The sequence below is a fragment of the Ornithodoros turicata genome, chromosome 6, assembly GCF_037126465.1.
Source record: "Ornithodoros turicata isolate Travis chromosome 6, ASM3712646v1, whole genome shotgun sequence".
NCBI classification, from domain to species: Eukaryota; Metazoa; Arthropoda; class Arachnida; order Ixodida; family Argasidae; genus Ornithodoros; species Ornithodoros turicata.
The window spans coordinates 59,921,390-59,947,079 of NC_088206.1; the positions used below are offsets into that span (position 1 = coordinate 59,921,390).

Below are 25,690 nucleotides of genomic sequence, written 5' to 3' on the forward strand. Positions count from 1 at the left end.
CTGTGGGCTGGGTTTGGAACCTCCTTTCGTCGGACTGAGGGCGATTGCGCTCAAAAGGTGGTCGTGCGTTATGGTTCGGTACTACAAAAAGCATGATGTTCAGCTATTTTTTCCGATGGGATAGCTAGCGAATATCACTGTCAATTATCATGAACTTGAGTGAATTCGGAATGCTCTTCTTATTGGTGGGGAAGAATAGTGACCTTTACTTGGCAAACTCCCGAGTTCAGTTCGCAAATATTTACATAATTAAACTTACGATACATGACGTTCACATCAGGAGTCGGCAAAAACCTAGTAAGAACAAATGCGTTGACCGCATGATTCTAGGTGGCGTAGTCTTTGGATTATAATTCAATGACACGATTTCTGGGAGTTCAATTCCTGAGCTAAATAAGCCGCGAACAGGTGCACCAATTGACCAACTTTCTTTTTTACAGGTATCAGTCCCATATCACCTACAAGCTGCTCACCATGTGAATGAGTGGGAGACGCTCATTATTTACAAAAAAATTCAAATGAGTTTCGTAAAAAACATACCTTCTAAAGCAGGGCGCTGTTGGCATTAATATGGGTACTACCCCTTTTGGGACCTTCAGTGTACACCTTTTAGAGAAAAATCTGCCACCGAAGCGGATCATTTATTGCAGTAATTAATTGGTTTCGGTTTACATAATTTGGTCGCGGCTGGTCGCAGTGAAGTGTAAAAGGACACTCTTCCATTCCCTTATCCACCAATGAATTATGCCCATAACGAATCAATTACGTCCGTTTGCGCTTCACCGCGACCAGCCATGACAAAATATGTAAACCAAAATCAATTAATTACTGCAATAAATGACTCGCTTCGGTGGCAGATTTTTTTCTAAAAGGTGTCCATTTAAGGTCCCAAAAGGGGTAGTACCCATTTTAATGCCGACAGCGTCCTGCTTTAGAAGTTATGTTTTTTTTACAAAACTCATTTAAATTTTTATTTAAATAATGAGCTCCTTTCACTCACTCACACGGTGCACAGCTTGTTGGTGGTATCAGATAGATACTTGCAAAAAGAAAGTTCATCGATTGGTGCACCCATTCGTGAATTATTTAGCCCGGGGCTTTAACTGAGACACTCGGTACTATATGAATTTTAGAAGTCAGCGCTGCAGCAGCGCCCCCTGCTTCCGCAGCACTGATCGGGCCGGGGCCTCTGCTTCCGCAGCTGCAGAGGCTCCGGCGACGTGACATCACTCCTTAAGTGGAGGAGTGAGAGGGCGGTGCTCAGAGGAGAAAGGCGCCGTCCAAACGCCCCGTAACTCTGTAGAACGCCCATACGACTGCTGCAATCTTTTTCTCAAGGTCGCACCCTCGTTGGTTCTTAAGGAGTGACGTTTTCTCATTTTTCCAGCGAGGGAATTCCAGCACACTCTCAACATCCTGCAGATGCTCTTGTCATGTATTACGTCGAATGACAATCCAACTACGCAACTTTTTCATGTTGGACTTTTTCGATACTGCAATCAGTGAGTCCAGGAGGAATAAAGTGACAGTATAGTTTCGAAATTGACTGGAGCAGATGCGACTGTCGCTTTAAGAGGTGCTTCTAATGCGGAGAAGAGATCGAAACAACAAAACTAAGTAACATGCCAGCAAAAGTGTATGGCACCAGTGCATGGAACACAAAATATTATTTGCTGGTTTAGAATCGAATTACTAGTTGAGAGCAGAATCCTAATAGCTCCCAGTATACCAGAACTGCCGTTCCACAGTTCTTGGTAAAGGGTAAGAAAAAACGTCTTACCAAGAAGAGACAAAAGAAAATCGTCACCACTGATATCATCGAGAGGGTAGCCTTGAAACAGAATCTGGCGTTTGAGTTCAAACAACCTGGCAAAAATAATAATAATTTTAATAATAATAAAGATCAGATATCTTCTATCAGTCCTGGAATAGTAATAGGAAAGCTTAACTCACGTCACGACTCCAAGTTGACCCACTCGGTACCCACAATGCATCTCTTCAATGAGCCTTTGATGAGCGTACGGAGATGTGATGGGCACAAAATGTGTTGCTTCCACGTCCTTGACATCGGCATTAAGAGACTTAGTGTCAATTAAACGTTAAACATTAAAAAAAAGCATTAGCTGAGAATCAGTAACTTACACGAGCATCTAGTCCAGAAGCTTGTACTATTGCAACGTGCAGGGTGACAAGGTTGACGAGGTTAAGAAAAAAGGCAAGACGGCTGACATTGTCACTCAGCTGCTCCAAGTCGACGGACCCAAGTTCCGCACAGCGACTCGCCCAGTCCGCAAACTCTGAAGAGTTTCCGAGTTGGTGCACATCACGCAGTGTAACTACACACTCGCCAAAGTCACACTGTGCTGTAAGAAACACAAACATAACAGTTATGAGTGAAGCCCCTAGCTTTCTGCTGTGGAAAATTTAGCTTTCCGCGAAGTGTGATTTAAAAATCCGCGAAATTCCGTAGGCAAGCGAGAAAAAAAAAAAGCGCAGCATTCTCCCAAGATCACGTAGCGACTCCTCCTGCACGCTTTTCTAGCCTTTCGTACCTTTTCAGTACGTAAGGAAAATTAGACTCAACTCTGTCAATCTCTCTACAGGTGTTGCTGTGATGAAATTTTCTTTCGGAGCGGCACATTCAGCCGCAAAAGTGCCAGCAGCGTCAGCTGTGTCAGGCATCACAGTTGCAACTGATCTAGTTTAACCCATGAAAATATTGCAGATCGGTCGAAATCTTCACATAATTCTGTAAGATACCAAATATTCTGTGAAAAACGTACCGATTCTGAGGGAAACAGAAGGTTCAGCAAGACATGGCCAATTTTGTAGAATTGCAGATTCTCACAGAGCTAGGGGCTCTAGTTATGAGGCGTGGTCTTCTGCGAAACACGTCTTAGCTCACCTTTGAGGAGTACGATGAGGTCTCGGAGAAGGCACTTGACAACGTAGTTCGGATGACTAGTTGTAGCACAAGGACTGGAGCTTTCATTCATGATTTCTAGGTCTGCTGTAATGAAATTGATTAAGTAAAAAATGCGGAAGAAACAATGAGCCCAAATCTCCTGCATGCAGAGAACCCGGTCAAAGGAGTGGCGACACTGAGGTGTCGGTCGTTAATTTCATGATGTATTAATGAGAAAAGCCTGCACAACAACTATTGCATTGTGCCAAAAAGGTTTTTCTCTGAAAGGAGCGGTACAGAACTGAAATTGTTTTAGGATGTGCCACAAAAGTCTTGAAAAAAATCTACTTGTCTCAAAATTATGCGCTGTTCGTATTTATGTATAGGGGCTTTTGCCACGTTCTACAAGTAATTACCAAATTTTAATTAAAAGAAATTTAATTTATGAATTGAACTCTGAAATGTGCCAAGTTAGCCACAAAGTAGGCCAGTTAAGCCACCAATTTCAGCATCCACAATTCGTGAGATTTAGTCGCTGTGAATATGCCAAGTGCACACGATTCGTGAAAAATTAATGAGAAGAAATTGAAGTGTTTTACAGTATATGGAACATAATGAAAGTAAGACAATTTGGAAACACGTTGTGTGTTTTTATATATATATATATATATATATATATATATATATGTCAAACTCCTTTACAACAAACGCCTTTATAACGAAAAGACAGTTATAACAAACGCGGTCTGGTCAGGCTTTTTGTGTTTTTCGCTGTCTGGTCAGGTGCCCATAGGATTCAATGTATACTTCAGACATTTATAACGAATTCCTTTATAATGAATGTACCGAAACAACAAAGTGATTCTGAAGTCGGTAGGGCAAAATTCATGAATTTTAAAACGAATTTTTGCAACGAACTGTCGTATTGCGAACTTTTTGACAGCGTTTCTCATTCTGACGCGGTGCGCTCGGCGCCACAGACTACGGTAGCACGGGGGTCATAAAAGGCGGGGAGATAGAACAGATGTTCATCCTCCTCGCATTTGTCCAACCGGATGACTTGTTCACGTGGGTGGGGCGCAGTCGGAATTCATGGACCTTGACTGTGTGACCTGCTTCTTGGGCAGGCTGTACGGAGCGTATGAGGTCCGATACACGAAACAACAGTAACGCTGCGCCATCTCTTAGGCGAGAGCAGAAGCTTGGTAAGTGCCTGTCCTCTGCATCCTTCTATTGGCTAGCATCCAGGAGGCGGAGCCTCCCTCGCTCTTGGTCAGCAAATGCAAGGACAGTCACAGAAAACATTTGTATTATCCGAGATTCGTATCAAAAGAAAAACCAAAACCAAAATAAAAATTGAGGCAAGAAAATAGACAGTTACTGTTCATTTTCCATTACTGTCAGTGAAAGAGGCCGGTCATAACACTTTTGTGTCTTCGTTTTTGGTCTATGCCGCCGAAATTCACGAGATATTTCAAAAGGCCCAGCATGTGCTTTTCACACGCGAGTCGCGCGCTCGTAAAGCGGGCTTCTCCTAAAGCATACAGGCGTTAGGTGAAGCCGACTTGCGGAATGGGGACTTGTAATGTTGCCAGAAGCTGTCCTGATATGTTCCCTTACGTGTTCTGGTCGCTGTTTTCGTCACACAACTTCGCGCTTTTTTGTTGCGAGGGGGGTAACAAGGACAAAACAGAGATAAGGTTCCATGTCTATTGTAGGTTGAATGTTTGAGGTGTATTTTGATCAGAGCAACGAAATTCTACCAATAAACAAGATTGCTAGCATTTTAAGGCATTTTTCCTTTGAAACATCCATTTTAACGAAGTTACCTTTACAACGAAGATTTTCCGCGGTCTCCTGAAGTTCATTATAAAGGAGTTTAACTGTATATATACCGGGTGTCTCAGTTAAACCCCGGGCTAAATAATTCGCGAACTGGTGCACCAATCAAAGAACTTTCTGTTTTATGTATTTGCCCAATACCACCTACAACCTGCACACCGTGTGAATGAGTTGGAGCCGCTCATTATTTAAATAAAAATTCAAATGAGTTTTGTGAAAAAACATAACTTCTAAAGCAAGGCGCCGTCGTCATTAAAATGGGTACTACTCCTTATGGGACCTTCAGTGGACACCTTTTTGGGAAAAAGCTGCCTCCGAAGTGGGTCATTTGTTGCAGTAATTAATTGGTTTTGGTTTACATATTTTTGTCGCAGCTGGTCGCGGTGAAGCGCAAAAGGACGTAATTCATTGGTGGACATGAGTGTGGAACAGCGTCCTTTTGTGCTTCTCCGCGACCAGTCGCGACAAAAATATGTAAACTGAAACCAATTAATTACCGCAACAAATGACTGGCTTCGGTGGCAGATTTTTCACTAAAAGGTGTCCACTGAAAGTCCCAAAAGGGGTAGTATCCATTTTAATGCCGACAGCGCTACTGCTTTAGAAGTTATGTTTTTTCCTGAAACGCATTTGAATTTTTATATAAATAATGAGCAGTTCCAACTCATTCACGTGGTGCGCAGGTTGTAGGCGGTATCGGACAGATACTTGTAAAAAAGAAAGTTCTTCAATTGGTGCACCGGTTTGCAAATTATTTAGCCCGGGGATTTAACTGAGACACCCTGTATATGTAGGGCCTGACTTTTTAGGGTTAAACCCGTATCCGCCCGATATTTACCCCCCGAACGAAATCTGTAAAATTCGGGTTTAACCCGAATCTACCCGAAAACATCCGGGTCGCGTGGCACACTCATAAGCGTGCATTAAAATAAAGTTTGATAACATTGCTAAACATTAGTTCCATGTTAAGACAAATTTTTATTAAACAAAAAAAATCACCCGAATACACCCAAATTCCTGACGACAGAATATGCCGTAACGGGATTTAACCCGAATACACCCGAATTTTCAAATGAAAAATATCACCCGATATTTACCCCCCGAATTTGGCCAAAAATAAAACCCGAAAAAGTCAGGCCCTATGTATATATATAGATATCCCAACGGAACTTAATTGCTGGATACCCATCATGCATTTTGTGTAATCCTGGCACATTTCCGCGATCTCAGTAGAGTTACACTTACACTGTACGGATCCTTTGGGCAGCTCAGATATGTTGTCACAGCACCGTAACTCAATTTGAGGACAGCATGCTTTGGCAATAACTTGGACCAAGTTTATCTTCATCCGCTTTGCCAGCTCTTCCAATCGGACTGGATGAATCTCATCTTTGAATATCATGTCACTCAGAAGTGCGGATGGACTCTGACTCAACACCCAAAAGTAGTTCCCGCCAGGTCGCTTCACTGCATGTAAACAGTTGTACATTCAGCAGATATTCCCTGAACTGCATTTAGTGTTCCACGTGAGGCTACCAGAAAATCATCATTATGCTTTAGTATACAGCAATAAAGCACCTGCACGATGCACCTAGTATCTAACAGTGGTACAAAAGTCACCAGTGACCTGTGGGATGCTTTGAACTAAATGTGCAATTTGTGGGAGCACCAACATTCAAATTTCCTGCATTCTAAAGCAATTTACAAACCACTTACCATTGCCATACATACACATACAAACCATTACAGACGACACGCATTTTATTCCTATTTGTGATTAAAAAAAAACACACACACAAAAACTGTCAGGCAAATGTAATAGAATGACGTTTCTATTTCTTGAAAAAGATTATTGTGTTCCACTTATGTGCAGTAAAAGTGTATGTGCACTGATCTTGTGTTACGCCGGAAGTTTCTACGACTTAGTCTTTTTCACAAGTTTTTTCACAACATCTTTTTACGACTGAATTTCATCACAGCTGCTTCCTATACATCGCCGAGACATGACCACATTCTTAAAGAAAGTTGAACGTTTTGCTATGCAACACTGACAAATTTTTTCGTTCATTTTTTCCGTACACATCCAACGAGTGGAACTGTCTTCCTCAGAACATTGTCATAATTAACGATTACATTGTATTTAAGCGAGAACTAGCCAATTTCCTGTGTATTTAATATTTCCGTGTTATTTACATTCTACTTGTGTTAACTTTTATCTTCGCTTACCCCCTCATGTAATGCCCCAATGGGGCGCCTTGAGGTACTACCATAAATAAATAAAATTAATCTGCACTTAAGGTGAAGGTTTTTTTTCCTTTGCACAAACCGTTGAGACTGGAATGATACACATCATTATGACATTTGGCAAAGCAACAAAATTGGGATGTGCTGCCCCATGAAATAAACAATTCTTTCAACTCACCTTTCAACCTTCCTTGCCGTGCCACATCACAGACAGCTTTGTGAAGCTGTCGCACGTGAGCATAGGTGCACCTGAAGTAGTCAAAGCGGAAAGCTGGGAGAAAGGGAAGTTGGGATCGCAGTGGCTTTCCTGACATCTCAGTCAGTTGAAAGAAAGCTTTGTGCAGCTTGTTCTTGTCGGGGCGCCCCTCGGTAGAGGCCTCAGATGCTTTCAGCAGCAATTTCACCTGTAAAAAAATGTTGCAGCCTTGAATATCTAAGAAGAATTTATCCAAGAAGCGTTTTATCCAGGTTTCATGATCCCACAACCGAATGGCCATTTTTGTCACCAGACACTCAGGCCTTCAGGCACCAATACCAAAGGGAATCTTTGCATTCCTCTTACCCAGTACCTTCGTGTCTTTCCACTGTGATGGAGTAGCGAGAACGCGAAGCCGACACTTTCAAAGTTGAAGTTTTTAAGTTGGTGACAATAGTCACTAAAGAAGCTTCGCTTCAGGGTATCGACACTGAGGTCAAAGGGAGAGCAGGAGCGCCATCTTGTTTCCGCACCACACCAGTACCATCCCCATTTGAGGATCAAAGACGACTAACATAATGCTCCCTGTTGGATAGAGAAGCGTGTATGATTGTTGTGTGATAATTCATGTACTGTCAACCAGAGCGTCCCGAGGATGTCAAGGTGAGCTCAAGGCCGTCAACTGCTGCTTGCAAACGAAAGGAACATTTCACCCACACACGATTGATGGCATCATGCGCTAAAGTGTGCAGTGTGCGTGCGCCTGGGTAGTGCGGCGAATCAGAACTGCACCGGAATGAAATCCAAGCAACGCAAACCCAAACCGAACCCGTATTTTTGCAGTTCGACACCCTGCTCGAAATGCACGCTATTTATGACTGGCTTACGATACGCGTAAATATACTCATGATTATAAAAGGTTGTAATTTTTGCTCCCTAAATATGGCAAAAATACGAAATAGGAACAGTTGGTTCCCCGCAGACAGGAAGCATGTTGAATGAAATCTCACCTCGTGGAACTGTTCCCCCAACTCTCGTAATGCACGGCGCTGCACACGTAACACTCTTGGATCCATGTCCCCTATGTAACCGCACAGCAAGTCTGTCAAAGTGTTTGTTGCTCCAGGTGCAAACAGCATCCTGTCCATGCCTCCGGACACTTCCACGTCGCTGGACTCTTGCAAGAGCTGTCGTATCCTGTCGATCGTTGCCGAGAGCCCTCGCCACTTTGTACCACTAGGAACGTGTTTTACATCCGAGTGATGCTGGTTTTTCGCCATTGCCAAGATGCGTTCTGAAACATCACAGGGAAGCTTCCCAGTGATTGCCAGATCAGCAATTGCTGCAGCACGCAGGCCACCACCACCATATTCGGAGACGAGCCAGCGGGCAGCGGAAGGTTGCTCTTCGGGTGAGGACCGCAGGACTTGCTCAGCTTCGGAGATGCACGGCACAGTCACTGATCCAAAAAATCGGTCTACAAGGCTGGTAGCTGAAGTGAGACGCAGACCTGCTTGAGCAGCTCGTCCCATTTCGGCGGAGACGGTAGATGCTTTGGAGAAGTCCAAAGGTGGGTGTGGGGATGGTGTACCAGAGTTTTGAGCCAGGTGTTGCTTAAGTTCCAAGAGGCCTTCGCAGAATAAGAGCTCCTGAGCGTCGGGACTACTGCCAAGGTCTAGTAACTGACGAGGGGGAAAAGCAAAGATGAACATTAATACAACCACATGAAATCTTTGTTAGGGTTTAGGATTCTGAGACGCTTTTAAAATCCTTGGATTCTTAATTATGAATTTTTTTTGTGTAGCTTTCTCCACGAGGTCATTACTGGGTTTTCACATGAGCGACATCACGTGGAATGGTCTAGTGTAGGGTAGTAATGCAGCGCAGTATGCAGGATGAAGGCATCCATGTTAGTAAGTACCACCACCACTCCTTATTAGGAAAGCCAAAATTTATTATCCCAAGATCCCGGGATTACGGGAGATGAAAACATGCCAGAATCCCAGAACCACAGAATCCAAATCCTAATTTTTGTACTATGTAAAAATGCACAACAAAATTGTTTCAAGCTTGACGGCCCTGTACAATGTTCTTGCCTGGATTATAACTATAGTGCACCACCTCCAAAAACGTTAATGGACACCAATAAATCGTAAAGGTTATTATTACAATCACAAGGTGGAAGATAGTTTCAGTGACTGGCAATGATCAAAATGACCTTGGGGGCATTGGTGGAAGTGCTTGGATGCCATGATTTTTTTAAACAGCAAAAATTATGTGCAAAAGCTTTCATGACCTTACTAACTGTGATCAACATTTTTTTTATTCTCTGAGAGCATCCTATTATATCCCCTTCCCCCTGCCTGCTTAAAGGACAACGGAAGCGAAATTTGTCAACTGCAAGAAAGGATCCGAGCAAGGTGTAAATCTTACGTAGAATTATGGTGCCAATAGTATTTTGTGAGTACGGTGTACGGATGGGCATATTTTTTACTATTACAAACCCGCTGGGCCACCCGTCCGACACGATCGCCCATGGAGCGCGCGGAGCGCGCACGCTGCCACAAAGCATTGCGGGAAAATCTGAGGAGCACGTGACGTCAAATATCCCTCGAGCGCCATGTGCGGTTGCCAGGTGAACGTGATAAACACGGCGAATTCCGAACAACGCTTCAAGATGTTTGATTCGGAAGTCTGAAGGCGATATATCCGATGAGAGATGGGTTCGTACCTATGCTTCTTTTTTTTTTTTTCCCACAGCAGGAACCAGACGTACGCCGAAATGCCAATTGGAGGTAAAGATTTGTGCCTTCCGTTTCCGTGAAAATACAGAAGGGGCCACTCCTTGTTTCAGCCTGATGTACTTCGTTGACAAGCCATAGCTAATGAGCACCTCCAGATTTGTTCTGAACCATTCGTGACAATATGTCTGCGCACTACTTGTCTTGTTTAACCTGTCTCCAAGTAGGCATAGACAGATTTGTGGCGAGAATAAGTTTTCTGTCTTTCGGAAAAAATTGAAATACGAGTCAGAAAAAAAGTCCGACATCGTCGGAATTTGAACTAGGCATCTCTCAACTGCCAGTCGAGCGCCAATGGCCAATACGGCCCCAGAAACAACCACAGACTAGTAGAGCGTGTTTGTTCTGAAACATATCCTGGCCGAACGCAAGGTAAGACAGACAGCAATGTAAGCAGCAAGACTCTCACCCCTAGAGGGAATGAGGTCACCTTGCTTCGGAAGGATTTGGGGGGCCAGCCTCGGTAGTGTTGTCTATGTAATAAACGTCAGTCGACGTTTGACACTGCGTTTGTGCTGTCTATCCGTGTATCATTCGTCCAAGGAACACTCTGTCCTCGCGTTGCCGAAAGGAAGTCGGCAACATGCTGTAGCACAGCCAGGAAACACTTCACAAGCATGCACAATTTTTCTTGTCGCGAAAATCAACCTCCGATCACAAAACAACCGCAAAATGAAAGTCAGTAACTCCAACGGGCGAGACAACATGCGTTACTTCCGTGGTCTGCTACGACGGCGCGTCGACGCTCACCAGGGGCTCAGAGTGCTCCGCGGCTGAATTTTATATCGAGATTATGGCGGCATTTCAACTAATACACGTAAATCTAAGTCGAATTCCACATTGTTTTGGTACACACCGCAATATGAGGTAAACAGCTTTGCAGCTTATTTTCGCTTCCGTCATCCTTTAATATTGTTGGCACTTATATTGTGTATCAGTGTGCTTGCTAGTGTTCTGAACACAATTCAGTGCAATCCTGTTTATTCAAACCTCTTAATTCCAACTTATGGATAATTTGAACTTTGGCTAAAGTCCTATCAAAGTCAGGTGTGTTTGAATGGGGGAAAATGCCCAGTAATTAGAACATATGAATGTGCACAATGGTTTATTCCAATGAGACTGCACGGCCATATGCCAGCCAGCGCGCTGCTGGCATGTCAGGGACACATTTACTTACTGAGTATTTAAGAGGCACTAAAATGCAAAAACAACTTGCTCTCAAATGAAAGTCTGTGTTTCTGTTGGTATAATTAAAACAAAACTAGTTCAGACAACACTACTGTTTAGAGGAAAAACGCAATGAAAACAGAGCTGTCTTTGGTGGCGACGGATGGGATCCCCTGGATCCACAGATTGGCAGCATCCAATCAGACAGCAGGAGAAGCACGCGCATACCTATCGTGCACGTCTGGATTTAGATCATAGTGTTCCGTATATGTGCGGTATGTTGTGCACTGCTGTATTTTTCAATACCGATTCACTGAATTGTAGTCCACAATAGTTCTCGTGAATGTTCCACTGACAACACTTATCTTTACGTCATTCGGACAGCGACGCCAGTCTGCTTCACAACACGCACTATGTTTTTTACCGGGACTGCTCCATGTCGTGCCACGCGCAGCATGGACTAAAAACACCGATGCGCGAGCTGAAGCATCGTTCACTGTTTAGCGCCTAAGCAAGAAAGAGTCTGGCATAAATTTTATTGTAGCTTCGTAAAGGAATCAAAGTTTTCAACTATGATAACAAGTACGAAATTAACATAGTGTGTAACGTAATTTGAAGTGAACTTGTTTTTGCATTTTAGATCCCCTTTAAGTTTACTTATTACTTATGCTGGAAAAAAGTAAGTAAAAGGAGTAAGCAGCCACGGAATAATGCGTCGTTTACTTGTGGTTGCAAAGCAAGTAGGCTTTGCTGCTTTAAAGGGGTCAAGAACATATCTCTTGACTTCACAGCCAAACAAAAAGGTGTGGACAAAAGGCAATATTTTGCCAGATTAGATTGGCGGGATTCGCATTCTTGGGGTCCAACTCTGGGTTGGGATCAATATGGCAGACAATCACTGCGTTTACATGAATCGAACAAAAGTGTATCGTATCGACTTATCGCAGCAAATCCTCTCCGACACGGACACATCAACCAATCCACCTGTCGAGATAGGTGCGAGATAGGTGTGATAAGTCGATACGACGCCCTTCTGTTGTCTTCATGTAACCACGGCTACTGTTAATAGAGTTGCAGCTGAAGAAACTAATGCAAGCATGTACAGCAGATTTTTTGCCCTGAAGCATTTTTATGCTCACCCATAGATAAATACTCTAGAGTATGAATAAGCCTCTTAAATTTCCAGCATCACATAACGGCAAACGTGCAGCCAGGCACAGTGAGCCATGACGCGTCTGCGATGCAGCTAGTACGCACAGCCCTCATCAAACCCTCATTCCCAAGCGATTCACTTTACTTCAACCTCCACTTTATTCAAACAAATTCTTAATTCAAATATTCTTCTGTCTCCTTCGATTTTGAATTAATGGGATTGCACCGTACTGTAGTGTCATCAGGGGGTGCAGATGGAGTTGACTCTTCAGTACAAACCTCGACAATCTGGTGAGCTTTCCGGTAGTTTCCATGCCAGAGACAGTGCCTCAGAAGTGCTTCAAATGTAGACAACATCTTCTCAATAACCGTCGCACCATCCGAATTAATGTGGGTGATTGACATCCGTTTCCTTCTTCTTCTGTGTCTTCTGGATTCAGCTGGGAAATGCAAATGATTGACTGTCCTCTTAAAAGTGTCGCTACAGATAAAGTCTTGTACATCTAAATCCCAACGGAATTTATGCCATCGCAACCTGTGTCTTGTATTTAGGGTTTCTCGTTTTTGGTATTTATTTTCCTGCATGTCTGTGGGGTGTTTATTGGCATCTATTTGGTTTAGAAAAACGACAATCATTCAGCAGTAATGTTTTAATGTAATGCAATGTAATGCACTGTAATAAAAAAAGCTTTGAATTGGCTTCAATAAGGTAGCAGCAGGACACAAACAAATAAAATATTGTATATGTGGACACTGCAAGGATTACAGTAAGGATAAATGCCTGGAAGTTGTAATACACACAAGTATACAGTAGAACCTCGACGATATGATCATGGATGATACAAATCATTTTCCGGTCCCGCTCGGAATGATTATTCTTCAGATGTATTAGAGTTCAGATGATGCGATCAGCGCGTTACCTTGCCTTCATGGATGATACGAACGAGCATAAGAGGCGACAGAAGCCGTTCCCCTGTGACGCGCACTAGTCATGCTCCTCCTCCTACTTATGAGGAGGGAGGGAGAGAGTCACCATCAACTCGTCTCAAACGTAAACACGCGTACGTGCGGTGCCCAATTCGAAGGTAATTACTGTTCCTCTGTCTGTGAAAACATCTCACAAACGCAAAGACGTGGTTAGGGCTCGGAATCTTGGGCCATTTTTACAGTTCCATTGTTTCAGAAATTCTAAATGTGGGATAGCAAGTATGTATTTCCTGCACTTTGATGCGCTCATCCGTAATAATCCATTTCTGATCATACGAATATTTTCTGCGAACAGGAGGGATTTCGTACCATGGAGATTCTACTGTACATCATCATGCTTTCATCTGTCATGGCTGCACACTGCTTCCTGTTAACAACAGGAAGGAGAATACGAGCTCAATATTTGTGCTAGCAGTTGGCACGGCCAGCAGTAAAACAGGATTAATAATAATAACTGGGTGTTTACGTCGCGAGACAACTGAGATCATGAGCGACGCCACAGCGGTCGGTCTGTGGATTGCTTTCGACCACCTGAGGGTTCTTTAACGTGCGATGAAAGCTCATCACACGGCACCCCGTATTTAACGTCCCTCGCGGAAGACGGCGTGTCTAAGCAACTTGTACCCTGCCGCCAAGCTGCTGGCGTCCTCGGCCGGTTCGAACCCACAATCTTGGGATCAGAAGGTGAACACGCTACCGACTGAGCCACCGAGGCCGGTACTGGGATTGGAAGGGAACGGAACACAAAAAGATCACTGATTGCACTCTGTGTTCAACCCTCGCAAAGGGGTAACCAGCAAGCATACTTAATTGTGTGAGGTCATCCATCACTAAACACACAAACAATGAAGCAGGTTCTTCAACCAAAGGTGACCACACCAGGCACGCTTTCAGAATGGGAAGTGACGCTCGAATTTTCCTTTTTTAGCCCTTTCAGGGGAGAAGAAGACCGTTGCCACTTTCCAGCAATACCAATATACACCCTATACAGTCCACAATTGAACGCAATTTTCAGATTTTTTCGGAATATGATGATTTTCCAAAAAAACACAAAAATGTTGTGGATGTTTTTTGGCTTCGGCAAATGGCAAAAATGAGAATCCCTCCTCATATTCTATTCCCCAGAAATATTGTTTCCCCCATGTGCCACGGAACTACAATGAAATTAACTTCTAGTTTTGAGAAATATGACGTGATAATTTGCACAATCTGCCACGCGTCTGGCAACACAGCTCTTCAGGCATCGGCTTCCATCTCCTCACCACTCCTGCAGACTTAAAACGTCGGGCGGAGAGTGGAGACCGGGAAGGCATGCGCGTAATGTCCCCTGACAACATTTATATTTTGCAAACTGAGTTCTCAAATGAGATCGATTTATGATAGAATTTTTTTTTTTTTTTATGTTTATACTAGAGCTGTACGAATCTTCGAAATTTTGAATATGAAATGAATATCTGATGCTATTCGAATGCTATTCGCAAACTATTTTTAGTGTGCAAAATTTTCTTGTCAAAAAAATTTTCTTGTCTTGTTTTCTTGTGTCAAAAAATATTTTTCTAATAGCACTGAAGTGAAGTATCGCTATCGCCATTCTGCAAGTCGGCTTCACCTCGTTACACTCGAGTGATATATGAAGCCCACTTTACACTGTTTACAATATTCTGTCACTAAAGTCTACAACTTCTGCGAGCTCATGGGCACTGCATGTTCCAGTAAATGTACTCCCATCTTCAGAGTTATGTTCAGTAACAGATGGAAATATGTGCAGTTTCTAAAAAAAAGTACAGGAAGTTCACAATGTAAACATAGAAATGAGGTGATGCACACAAAGGGGGCTGCACGGAACATGTTGACTAACTCTCAATGCAGCTTATCCCACTGATGCAGTCTACCATACAAAATACAGGGGACCCTTCTCTCACGATATGTTATACTGTGTGAAAAGGCTCACAAGTTTGGAGCAGACCATCATCAAATGAGCACAACAACCACAAAATATTTCACCATGAGGTAATCGAAATTATTCGAATTGATCCATTACTGATTATTCGAATTAAATTCGCCGTCTCAAGAAGTTATTTGGATTCGATTCGCAGTGCAGGTGAAATATTCTTAAACTATTCGCAATGGAAATTTTGCAATTTGCACAGGTCTACTTTATAGTGGCATTTTAAGATTCAATTGTCATTTGAAGTTGGAGGAAACCACATACTCTTGTCTGCCCTTTGAAGTGAAGATGGGGCACCGAACGTCCGTGAGTGTTTGCCGAAGTCGGATGATGAAGCAACCAGGTCATAGCGCCACTGAGCTTCTACAACGTATTTGTTCAAGGCCTCGAGCCTTGTCGGGAACTCTTTCCACGTGATGCACGTTGACATGACTGGAGATGGGTCTTCCATCTGCAAGAACACTACACTGAGTGTGCTCCAGAGCTCCAGTGTCATTTACCCCGATGCATGATAATGTATGCATTTTCATGGCTGGTAATATTTGCCTAACATTTTTATGCACATATGCGGCACACCTACAACCCTGCAGGTGCCAAGTAGAGCTCTCTGCATGCTCGACAGGTGGAGCATTACAGTGTTGTTATTCTAACAACTTAGTCATCAGACTTAGCGATTTTCCGAGCAGTACAGCAACAGCAGCAGCAATTTTTAGCGACACTGAAAATTTATCTAGCGATACCTAGTGACTTTTAGAGACCTGTCTGGCTAATTTTCAGTCTGAGCTTCCCACAATACTGGCATTACACAACCTATTCACACAGAACGCCTCTCTTCAGATCTCCTAGCCAGACAAAAAAATCAGTCAGTTTCATGTGTGAGATAGACACGTCTGTCTGTATCAACAAGTGATGAGAGCTGTTCGGAGGAGAGCCAGAATGTCACGACAGGGTTAGGAAAAGAGTTTGTTACCACAGGTTTGTCCCGAGTGGCTCCAACTGCAAAGGCCGTCGCTTGTGTGGCAATGATTGCATTGCTGAGGCAGCGAAGAATGTCAGGCACCAAGAAATGTGGACAGAGGAAGCCAGCACCACTGACACCGCCAGCATCGTACCCTCCACCACTGCTGCTCGCTGTGCTTCCTTTTGTGGAAACACCGTCACCGCCAGCCTGCCTGCTTGCAGAAGGACGCCTCTCTACTGTAACAAGCGTATAATAAAACTACATGTAGCAATTTTTGAATTGGTTAGCACAAGATATGGCCACTGGCAACAACAACAATAATGCGAGTCTTTCAGTGCCACAGAACAAAGGAATATCAGTCTTAATTTGCAAGTGGGTATGGCTCATGTCACTATCATTGGTTATGTGAATAGAGCATAAACTGATTCTCTTATGAAACAACAGGGATGAATGAGACAAGGCTCTCAAGCTTTAACCATTTTACATGTGTACATGCAGTGTTAAAGCAAATGCTGTATTTGCTCGTATATTGGACGCACTCGCATATTGAATGCACCCCAACTTGAGCACCGAAATACTGGTCCCTTTGTTCCCTGCACATTAAACGTCCCCGACATTAGTTGCACGACCAGATCGTCTCGTACAGTACCAGCTAGCCAGCGTATCACGCTCGCGCGGCAACTCCTATTGCGCAGTCAACCTGGCGCCAGAGTGATGAATGACGAATGCAACAGATATTGAGCAGTATTTCGTCCACACTTGATAGAAGTGAAGATTATCTGATGTGAGAAAATCATGATGTTCGATTCTGGGGAGATCGCTGCGGATATCTCGGAATAAACAACAGCGATGAGGCAGAATTGCGACTTTCGATTCCGGGGAGATCGCCGTGGATACCTCGGAATAAAACGGGGGTTACGTGTACCTTAAGTGTTGGGTTCCAATTTTCCCCCTCGTACTGAACGCACCACCTCAATAAAGCAATGTTTTTGGGTAAAAAATGTGTGTCTTATACGCGAGTAAATACTGTAATCAGAAAATAAAAAACTGCGTACACTGCCTCCTGCTGACAATACACCAAAACGTTGTTATGTTAACTGCTAATTTGTTGACATCTGATCTATTCAAAAGTATTGCATCAGCAACATCATCTGCCATCTGTGGAATGGAAGCTGATTGAAGCTATCGGAAGCTACTCACACATGATGAAACGCAGTTCACTATATGAACGCTTGTAAGATAATAAACAGTAGTTTCAGCGCTTTTATCTTTGTATCACTAATGAAAGTTTAGTTTATAAATATTGCAGATTGACTGCGATAAATGCTGTTGCTTGCATAGGTGTGCAAAAAAGGAGAGAGCACTAACCTTTGCCCTGTACATCTCTAGCCACCGCAAAGCTCTCGTCAACGAATGTCCCGTTCAATTCTTCATCACTATCACAGTTATAATCAGTGTCTTCTGCAGTAGACTTGTCCTGGTCGTCCCTCATATCTGCTTGGGTCACAAAGAGAAGAGAAAAGGTGTCTTCCAACAGTTCCAGTCTAAATGTAAGGGGGTGCACAGCACTGACTTCCTCTTGAAAATGCTGCAGTTGGGCAAGCACAGTGTGCCTGTACACCTGTTTCAAAGTTTAGAGAAAAATGTAATAACATCACTTAGTACTGCCCATAGTGATACTCACTAGAGTAAGCCACAAAAACAGACAGAAAGAGCCACATATTTGGCTCGACTTAATCTAAAACAATTATATTTGTGCAGACAATAACACTTTTACATGCAGAATGGTACATGGATACATGATTTACGGGTTACAGTTAGTGCGAGGAATATGGTGATTCACCAAGAAAGGTAACAATGAAATTTCACTGCACTAAATTCACACGTTTTCCGGAGAAATGCAGTTTGGTAGCAGATGGACAAATGGAAGTCTGATACAAGCTGCTTTGTATTTTTCTATCTGGTAGGCTTCTACGATGAATAGTTCATACTTGTTGGCTAGATGTTCCCATGTCAAGGTGGAGTTAGACTTTTAGAGGAGTCAATGTCTGTGGTTCAGAGTCATGGGGAAACACCCCCCCCCCCCCCCCCCAATGCTAAATACATTCTACGTGAAAGAAGTGTAGTATATACCACATTCCTCAATTATGTTCGCATACCTATATAGGTGAGAAATATCTCAGTCAGAGGCAATATGAATGTAACAGATGGCCTGCAGTAGAAAACAGTGATAACCAATATTTGCGTGTGCAGGAAAGGATGTTCTTAGCAAAGAAGCATGAACAACTCAAGCCTGAACAACAGAACATGAACCACAGAGACCTGCCATATAGAGAAATAGAAAGAAGCCTCCATCGGCTTCAAGCCTGTCAGTTTATCCGATACCAAACCGCATCTCTTGGACAAAAACGTGAACTTAGCAGTAAGATTGCCTTTGCTATCTCTTGGTGGATCACCACAATCTTTACTCCCAATAATAAATGGCTATGTACGACGGTGTGTTTGTGCTGGCACAAATAAAATTATCTTTGGTTACAAGTGTCTGTCTCTCTCGCTGTCCTCATGATGTTTTTGCTTACTTCATGACATGACAACCTGCCCAGCTACTTCCGCTTTAAACCATGGTGTTACCATCTAGGTGTCCACTAACTCACCCTAAAACCAAAGCATTGTTTCAACGGACAGCTAGACAGCCACAAAACAAAGAGTTATTAAAACTGTGTCCATATAAGCAGCTATCCTAACAAACTACAGTTAAAATGATATTGCCCCATATATTACTTCCCACTCTCTATGTCCAATCCGGAACTAAATGATCAATTGATCGATCGATCGATCGATCGATTGATTGGTTTTATTTTTGTCTAGTGCCTGCAAACGGCTAGGTCACAGCCTTCTGAGCAGTGCACCCAAGCAGATAACTAAAACAGGGATCGACAAAAGAAGCATTCACAGGTAATTCTACGGCTATGTGAATTGGTTAGGATGGTACATCAAAAGCAGATCGACAGAGTTGAGTAACAGACGACAGAAAAAAATTTGCACAAACTATTGTGACACACATTTTTGAAACCAGATAATGTCATTGGCCATTACGAAACCAAATATAATGTCATGCACACACATGGCAACACTTGCCTCAGAGAACCCATGTTCTTCCACTGCTGCAGCAACAGATTCGGAATCGTGAGCTAGTTCCCAGAGCTCAATGTTGTTGCCATCGGCATCATCTGTATGTGCTGCAGACAGAGTACTTATGTCACATGAAGTAGTGCTGTTTAGAAGGACTGCCACGTAGAATGCATCCATAGCACGCTGTAATGCCAAATAGCCACGGTACAGAACTGCATCAGGCGAGTTACTTCTACATTCGGATGTTTCTTCTTGACCGTCAGGTGTGGACGATCTTGTTTGCGCCTTTGCTTCTCCTGGCCCATGCATTTTTTCTAAAAGACAGCCAAGTAGAAGTGACATCAGATTTAGGTTCTTTTATTTACTTACGTTGTTTATTTATTTTACCCCAAGAGCCCTTACAGGCGTTACATTACATTAAAAATATAGTTACAATTGCAGTGCAGTTGTCATGGAATAAATACAGTGAACATTTTGCAATTAGGAGAAAAAAAAAGGACACAACAAAAATAAAGAGTTAGTATACCATTAATAATGTAAAAAATAAACGATTTCCTTCCTTCCTTCCTTCATTAAGCAACACGAACATACTCAATATGCTTTGTAAGTAATATAAAACAAAAACAAAATCAGTTTAACAGGCGTATGATGTTCTGAAATGACTGGTGGTCGTGGGTAGTGGCAATGTGTTTGGGAGGTCATTCCAAATGACTACGGCAAAACAAAACAATGGTCTCAAGAATGCGTTTGTGTTACAGTGAAGATGCACGATTTTATTAGTACGGTCTAGAAGGGGGAATATGATGTCAGCACGAACGACTGGAGATTGATCTGAGGGAACGGTATGGAAAAATCAGTGAAAGAGGGATAACTTTGAAACCGTACGACGATGTGCTAAGGTTGAGAGGTTAAGCTCAGCTTTCAGTGCAGTTACTGATGCCATGGTGCAGTAACTGCTGAATATTAATCGCGTTGCCCTGTTTTGGTACGCATTGAAGGCTATCAGTGAGGGTTGCTTTTACTCATGCATATACAGGGTTTCTCTTTTTAGCTGCAATAAAGATTCATAAAAAGGGGAGTTGCCTTAGCATGCTTTCACTTTTGTCATTGGATTACTCGACAGGGCTCCTACTAGGAAACCATATTTTTTTCTCAATTAGGGGACTAGTTAACGTAGATATTTTAACCAACTTTTTAATTATTGACTTTAAGGAGCACATTGCAATTGCGATATGAAAGCCCGATCTCCACAGATGGAGCACAAAAGTAATCGCATAGTGCACTACACACCTAACTATTTCACCTCCACTGTCTGCTGCAAACCGCAAGTGATCGGCAAAACATCGACAGTGACGTCGATATCTCCGCCCTCACTTAACGTCACAGAAAAACATCATATGCAGTTCAGGCAAACCCTTATCGGGGTACGCTTCATGATCTTTGTTTCGTTCTTCTTATTTGCTTTCTTTTCTTCCTTCTTGTGTTCGCAGTCGCTCGCGTTGCACTCCTTTCATTCCGCTCGACACGACTCTTGCCCTTCACCGGTGTGGTAAGCGCTGATATGTAGTGGTGATGTGCAAGGCTCCTTGCAAGCAACAAAGAAAAACAAATCAAAAATTGTGAAACGAACCACATTACGGGTTTGATGGAATCGCATATGACCTCTTTCTGTAACATTAAGTGACGGCGGAGATATCAATGTCACTGCCGCTCTTTTGACGACCACTTGCGGTTTGCAGCAGACGGCGGAGGTGAAATAACTTGGTCTGTAGCATGCACTGCGATTACTTTTGTGCTTCATCAGTAGTGCGAGTGGATCATGTGGAGATCAGGCTTTAATATCACAATTGGAATGTGTTCCCTAAAGTCAATAACTAAAAAGTTGCTCAAAATATCTCTGTTAACTAGTCCCGTCATTGAGAAAAAATATGGTTTCCTAGTAGCAGCAACGTTGACTAATCCAACGACAAAAGTAAACGTGTCCGAAGGCAACTCATCTTTCTATGAAAATTTGTTGCAGCTAAAAAGAAACATCCTGTATATAAAGAGGTATATCTTACACAAAGAGGTTCCATAGCTACAAACTAGACTAGTTAGAATTCGATTAGTTAGTACCACTAGTCAGAAACTAAGCATCAAGCTTTTTGACGTGCCCCTTCACAATATGCTATTCACCATATTTAGACCATATTCAGCACATTTTTCTAGAGTTTTTTATAGCAAAGGACAAGTGCCCAAAGACAAACTACAAATATCACTTTATGGTTTGAGCTTATCGCCCCTGGCGATGAAGCTCCTCAATCATCATCCTTAAATAAAGTTATTGTTGCTTGCTGAAGATTGACCTCAAAGTATGCGCGACCATTTTCAGTTCCTGCAACAAACCAGGGCATGCCCTTTTTTCAGTCCATTTGTCCCTGTATTTTCGAACATGTTTATAATAAAAACTCAATCAATCAATGCTGTTCACAGAAACTGTTTTCATCGCTTACACCTCTTAACCTATGTATATAGTATCACCAGGTTCTTGGGACAACATAATATATTGTTAAAAAAGAGCTAATATAAATTACAGAAAACAATGACTTGCTTTTCAGCCATTAAAATATGCGATTCCTACCACATAGGGTATGCACTTTTAATACATAACTCTTTGGAAAGAACTACTTGTATTCCAGCTTATCTTAATTCCCTGCTTAGCATATCCTGTTTTGTGGTACCAGTGTACTACTCCACACATATGCACTTTTAATGATTTTGGAATTTCTTTAAAGGTATCCTTCATATTTCAGTTTTCTTTCACCTTTCATAGGTGCTGATTCCAGCAATTCCTGCACATCATCCCTGTTGAGATGTTTCAAGCCCAACGTTTTGTGGAGGACTGCCAGGGGAGACAAACGAAGAAGCATGTCGTACGTGTTTCTGAGGAAGCTCCGTTCCTGAGCTTTAACAATGTCTGGCTTCCTCTCCCTGCATGAAACCCAAAACGTTAAGAGTAAAGCTGTGCAAGTATTCGAAATTTCAAACATGAAACGAATATGTCTGACGCTATTCGCAACCTATTTTCAGTATTCAAATTTTCGAATATTTTTCGAGTAGTACTGAAGCGAAGTATTGCTGTCATGTCGTCATTCTGCAAGTCTGCCTCATTCTCATCCATTTAATGCCCGTCTCATTCCATTTAAGAGTTAGGTGAAGACCACTACATGTTACCGCCGTTGTTCTTTTGGTGTACAGCTCCATCCAGGTTTACAATATTCTGTCAAGTATATATTCTGTCTGGAAATTAAGCTATTGCACAGCTCTAGTAAAAAATATTGTTCTAAAAAATGTAAAATCCCACTACAGCGGAGTCAATAATACGTTGGGTTAAGAAATGTGGATACTAAATGTAAGTGAAACAAACCCTTACTTGTACACGTTAAGGATCCACCGTGTTACCGTCAAATTGTACTGCATTCGTTCCAGGAGATTCTGGAGGATTTGGTCTGGACAAACCCAGCCCTGACGAAAAAATTTAAAAAGAAATGAAAAACATATGGGTCTCATAATAAATTACATGCAAAAAATGGCAAAAGTCTCGTTGAACAAACCTTAGAATCTTGCACAGCTTGCATCACATTCTGAGCAGATGCATCTGAAGAGACCTTGCTCCAGGCAAGGTAAAGTGCTGCAGGAAACAAGTTACATAAAAGCTGGTTCGTGAAGAGACGTTTTGCTGTTTCCACATCGCCCTGAATTATCTTCTGGACAGCATATTTCTGAAAATTATAATTCGTCATCAGCACAAAAATGATTAAAGGTGTATTTTCTGGAAACATTTCGCACGCTGTACCACATCTTACAAAAGAATAAAGGAAATGCAAAATTTCCCTTAAAGTCCAAGCACTGGAACAATGTGGCTGTACAAGGTGGAAGAAGTTCTACAACTGTTAACATGATCAAAAAATAATTATAGAAAATGCCTCATTTCCAGCACTTCACTAATATTTTCCAGCAGCAATTAGTAAGATAAGATCTATGATACGATAATGCCTATGGTATCTAAGATAAGCTACCATCTAGCCACTGCCGCACCAATTTGCTTCATTTAGTCTCACATGTACATATTCATGTTGCCATTACTGTCTTGTAGAACAGTCCCAGCAATTACTAACTTGCATCACAAAGGGTATGAATTGCTCTCACACAACACATAAATCTCAGTTCTTGAATTTTCCATTAAGTAACGCAATAAGGCCAATGCGAACATGCCTTAAACTAAGATCCTGAACATAATATTTCATCTTTTCCAAGAGATGTTTCGCCTACAGCAACCTACCGTAAGTGTCCTCGCAAAGTGTTCACCAGAAATCACAGATTTCAAGAAAGCTTCCTTGATATCCAACTCTCCAGTTTGCAGTGACACGGCCAACCTAGTATAATCTTCAACGCCTTCGTTTGGTTGCACTATTTTCCGACGCCCTTTGCAGTCGTTCAACTTGTCGGAAAATACCTGCAGTAACCGTGGCGTCTTCCGACATACCATGCTTCCAAATACTTCACCTTCCTTTAGCGCACCACTATTCAAGAGATCAATCAGATCCGCAAAAATTGTTTCGAGCAACGTTTTCGATTCGGAACAGACGCCGAGAGATTCTAAAGTGGATTCAGGTATCAGCGATAAGATGTGTAAGGCAGCCTTTTGGACATTTGATGCCGTGTCCTGAGATTTTGACCAGGAGACCTTCAGTTGTTTGAGCAGGTGAAGCTCGGCTTTCAGGTAAATTCGTCGGATTTGAAAGGCTGACTCGTGGTCTTCGGGTAATGCTTGGAGCAGGAATGTAAGAAAAAGATATGTTTCATAGGTGGATTCCAGTAACGAATTGTATAGGCAGGTACAGCTCTCAATGGAAAGAGCTCTGCGACTAGAACTTGCTTCTCTGTAAAGTCTGTGTAGTTCCTGCAATGCAACAATGGAGCGTAAGCACACAAGCACCGAGGCGCGTGTTAAGCCTACCTCACGGCACTCTTCAGGGTATGTTTTTCCCACACGGTGTAGCAGAACTCTAAACTCTGCATGATTTTTCAGGCCCGAAGCGTCCTCCTAAAAAAAAGGAAAACCACTTAAATGCCAGAGAATGCAATGCATGGGTACAGTCAGCTGATATCTTACTTCTGGGAAATTTTCTTCCAAGAACTTGCTCGCACGCCAACTCAAGTGATGCGGAGATATGACTGATGGCGATGCACACGTGCTGAGAAATATGTTTCTTTATTAGACACGCATGTTCAATGCTATGCAAAGAGAGAAAGTCAGTGAAAGACATAAAAGACAGGACCAGAACCATTACGACAGAGGGTGCAAGAGGGGCTGCCACCCCAGGCGCATTGCTTTGGGGGGAATAAAGTGAGAGACGAAAGAATTTTGGATCTGAAATATTCCTATTTCAGATCTTTTTTGTCTAGACCAAAATGTGAAATGGAAAATAAATGGAGGAGGATGAAGCACCAGGAAACAACATTTAATAACTGAGCGTTACAGATGGCACTTCGTCCTTTGTTTATTTTGTGTTTCACTTTGTATTCAGTATTTTTTTGTAGAGCTTTGAAGTGCACATCATTTCCGCAACGAAATTAACTACCTCTCATATCTAAAGATGAAGAGTGCACATGCAAGTTCTACACTTAGAATTTTGTCCCGGCTATATAGACCTCTCCCTGTTTGTAAACAAATGACATCATGCTGTTCGACAGCGCCACCAATTTGGTAGAGTTGAACTATGCTCAAAGCCAGAGGCAAACAAGGTCGCGCCCCAAAGCCACGGCTTTGAGGGGATTACGATGGTCCCTGAAAGGGACGTTGACCTTTGGCCCTACTTGTCTTCCAATAGGAGGCAGCAAAGATGTTCCCATTCGTAGAACCCAGCCCTCCCCTTCTGATTTGTTGCGGTTTCAGTCTGTCTACCAACGTCATGATGACGTTTCTCGGGTAGAGAGCTATTGTGTTTCCAGAAGGGGGCGGGGCGCTTCACACCCCAGGTAGAAGTTGTCTTCGAGATGGCTCTGGCCAGGACAGCATACTCCTACAGCACTCCACAGATCATTAGAGAGTAGGGGGTACACAGTGCCCATTTTGCATGAAACAGTGTGCTTAATGCCTGACTTCTCTGAGTTAAATGCTTTTGGGTTAAACCCAATTTCTCCTCAGATTCCAAATACATATTACGTTGTATTAAATGCACTATTTAGTAAGCGGCACGCACTGCTCCACACCGCCTCTGAACTACTCGCACAGGCTGCAAAAGCGAAGTTCAACTGACGCTCAAATTTTTTCGAGTATTGCTATCAATACAACTTACACTCAATAATTTCG

The 25,690-nt window shown here is 42.6% G+C and overlaps 1 protein-coding gene across 2 annotated transcripts in view; it reads right to left on the minus strand.

Annotated features, from left to right (window-relative positions):
* The window catches only part of LOC135396843 (zinc finger FYVE domain-containing protein 26-like), a 62,874-nt gene that overhangs the window by 36,620 nt on the left and 564 nt on the right, over positions 1-25,690 (minus strand). Inside the window, exons 2-19 of one of the 2 annotated variants that reach the window (XM_064628048.1) lie at positions 24,491-24,572; positions 24,335-24,421; positions 23,657-24,277; positions 22,929-23,096; positions 22,748-22,839; positions 22,139-22,305; positions 19,342-19,649; positions 17,572-17,824; positions 16,213-16,439; positions 15,507-15,693; positions 12,587-12,747; positions 8,198-8,869; positions 7,170-7,395; positions 5,993-6,214; positions 2,906-3,007; positions 2,143-2,363; positions 1,954-2,060; positions 1,781-1,866 (exon numbers count right to left, since the gene is read on the minus strand). In XM_064628048.1, the coding sequence (XP_064484118.1) occupies positions 1,781-1,866; positions 1,954-2,060; positions 2,143-2,363; positions 2,906-3,007; positions 5,993-6,214; positions 7,170-7,395; positions 8,198-8,869; positions 12,587-12,747; positions 15,507-15,693; positions 16,213-16,439; positions 17,572-17,824; positions 19,342-19,649; positions 22,139-22,305; positions 22,748-22,839; positions 22,929-23,096; positions 23,657-24,277; positions 24,335-24,421; positions 24,491-24,572 (3,989 nt within the window). Of the gene's footprint in view, positions 1-1,780; positions 1,867-1,953; positions 2,061-2,142; positions 2,364-2,905; positions 3,011-5,992; positions 6,215-7,169; positions 7,396-8,197; positions 8,870-12,586; positions 12,748-15,506; positions 15,694-16,212; positions 16,440-17,571; positions 17,825-19,341; positions 19,650-22,138; positions 22,306-22,747; positions 22,840-22,928; positions 23,097-23,656; positions 24,278-24,334; positions 24,422-24,490; positions 24,573-25,690 lie in introns of both variants that reach the window. The other variant, XM_064628047.1, reaches the window with a different exon arrangement.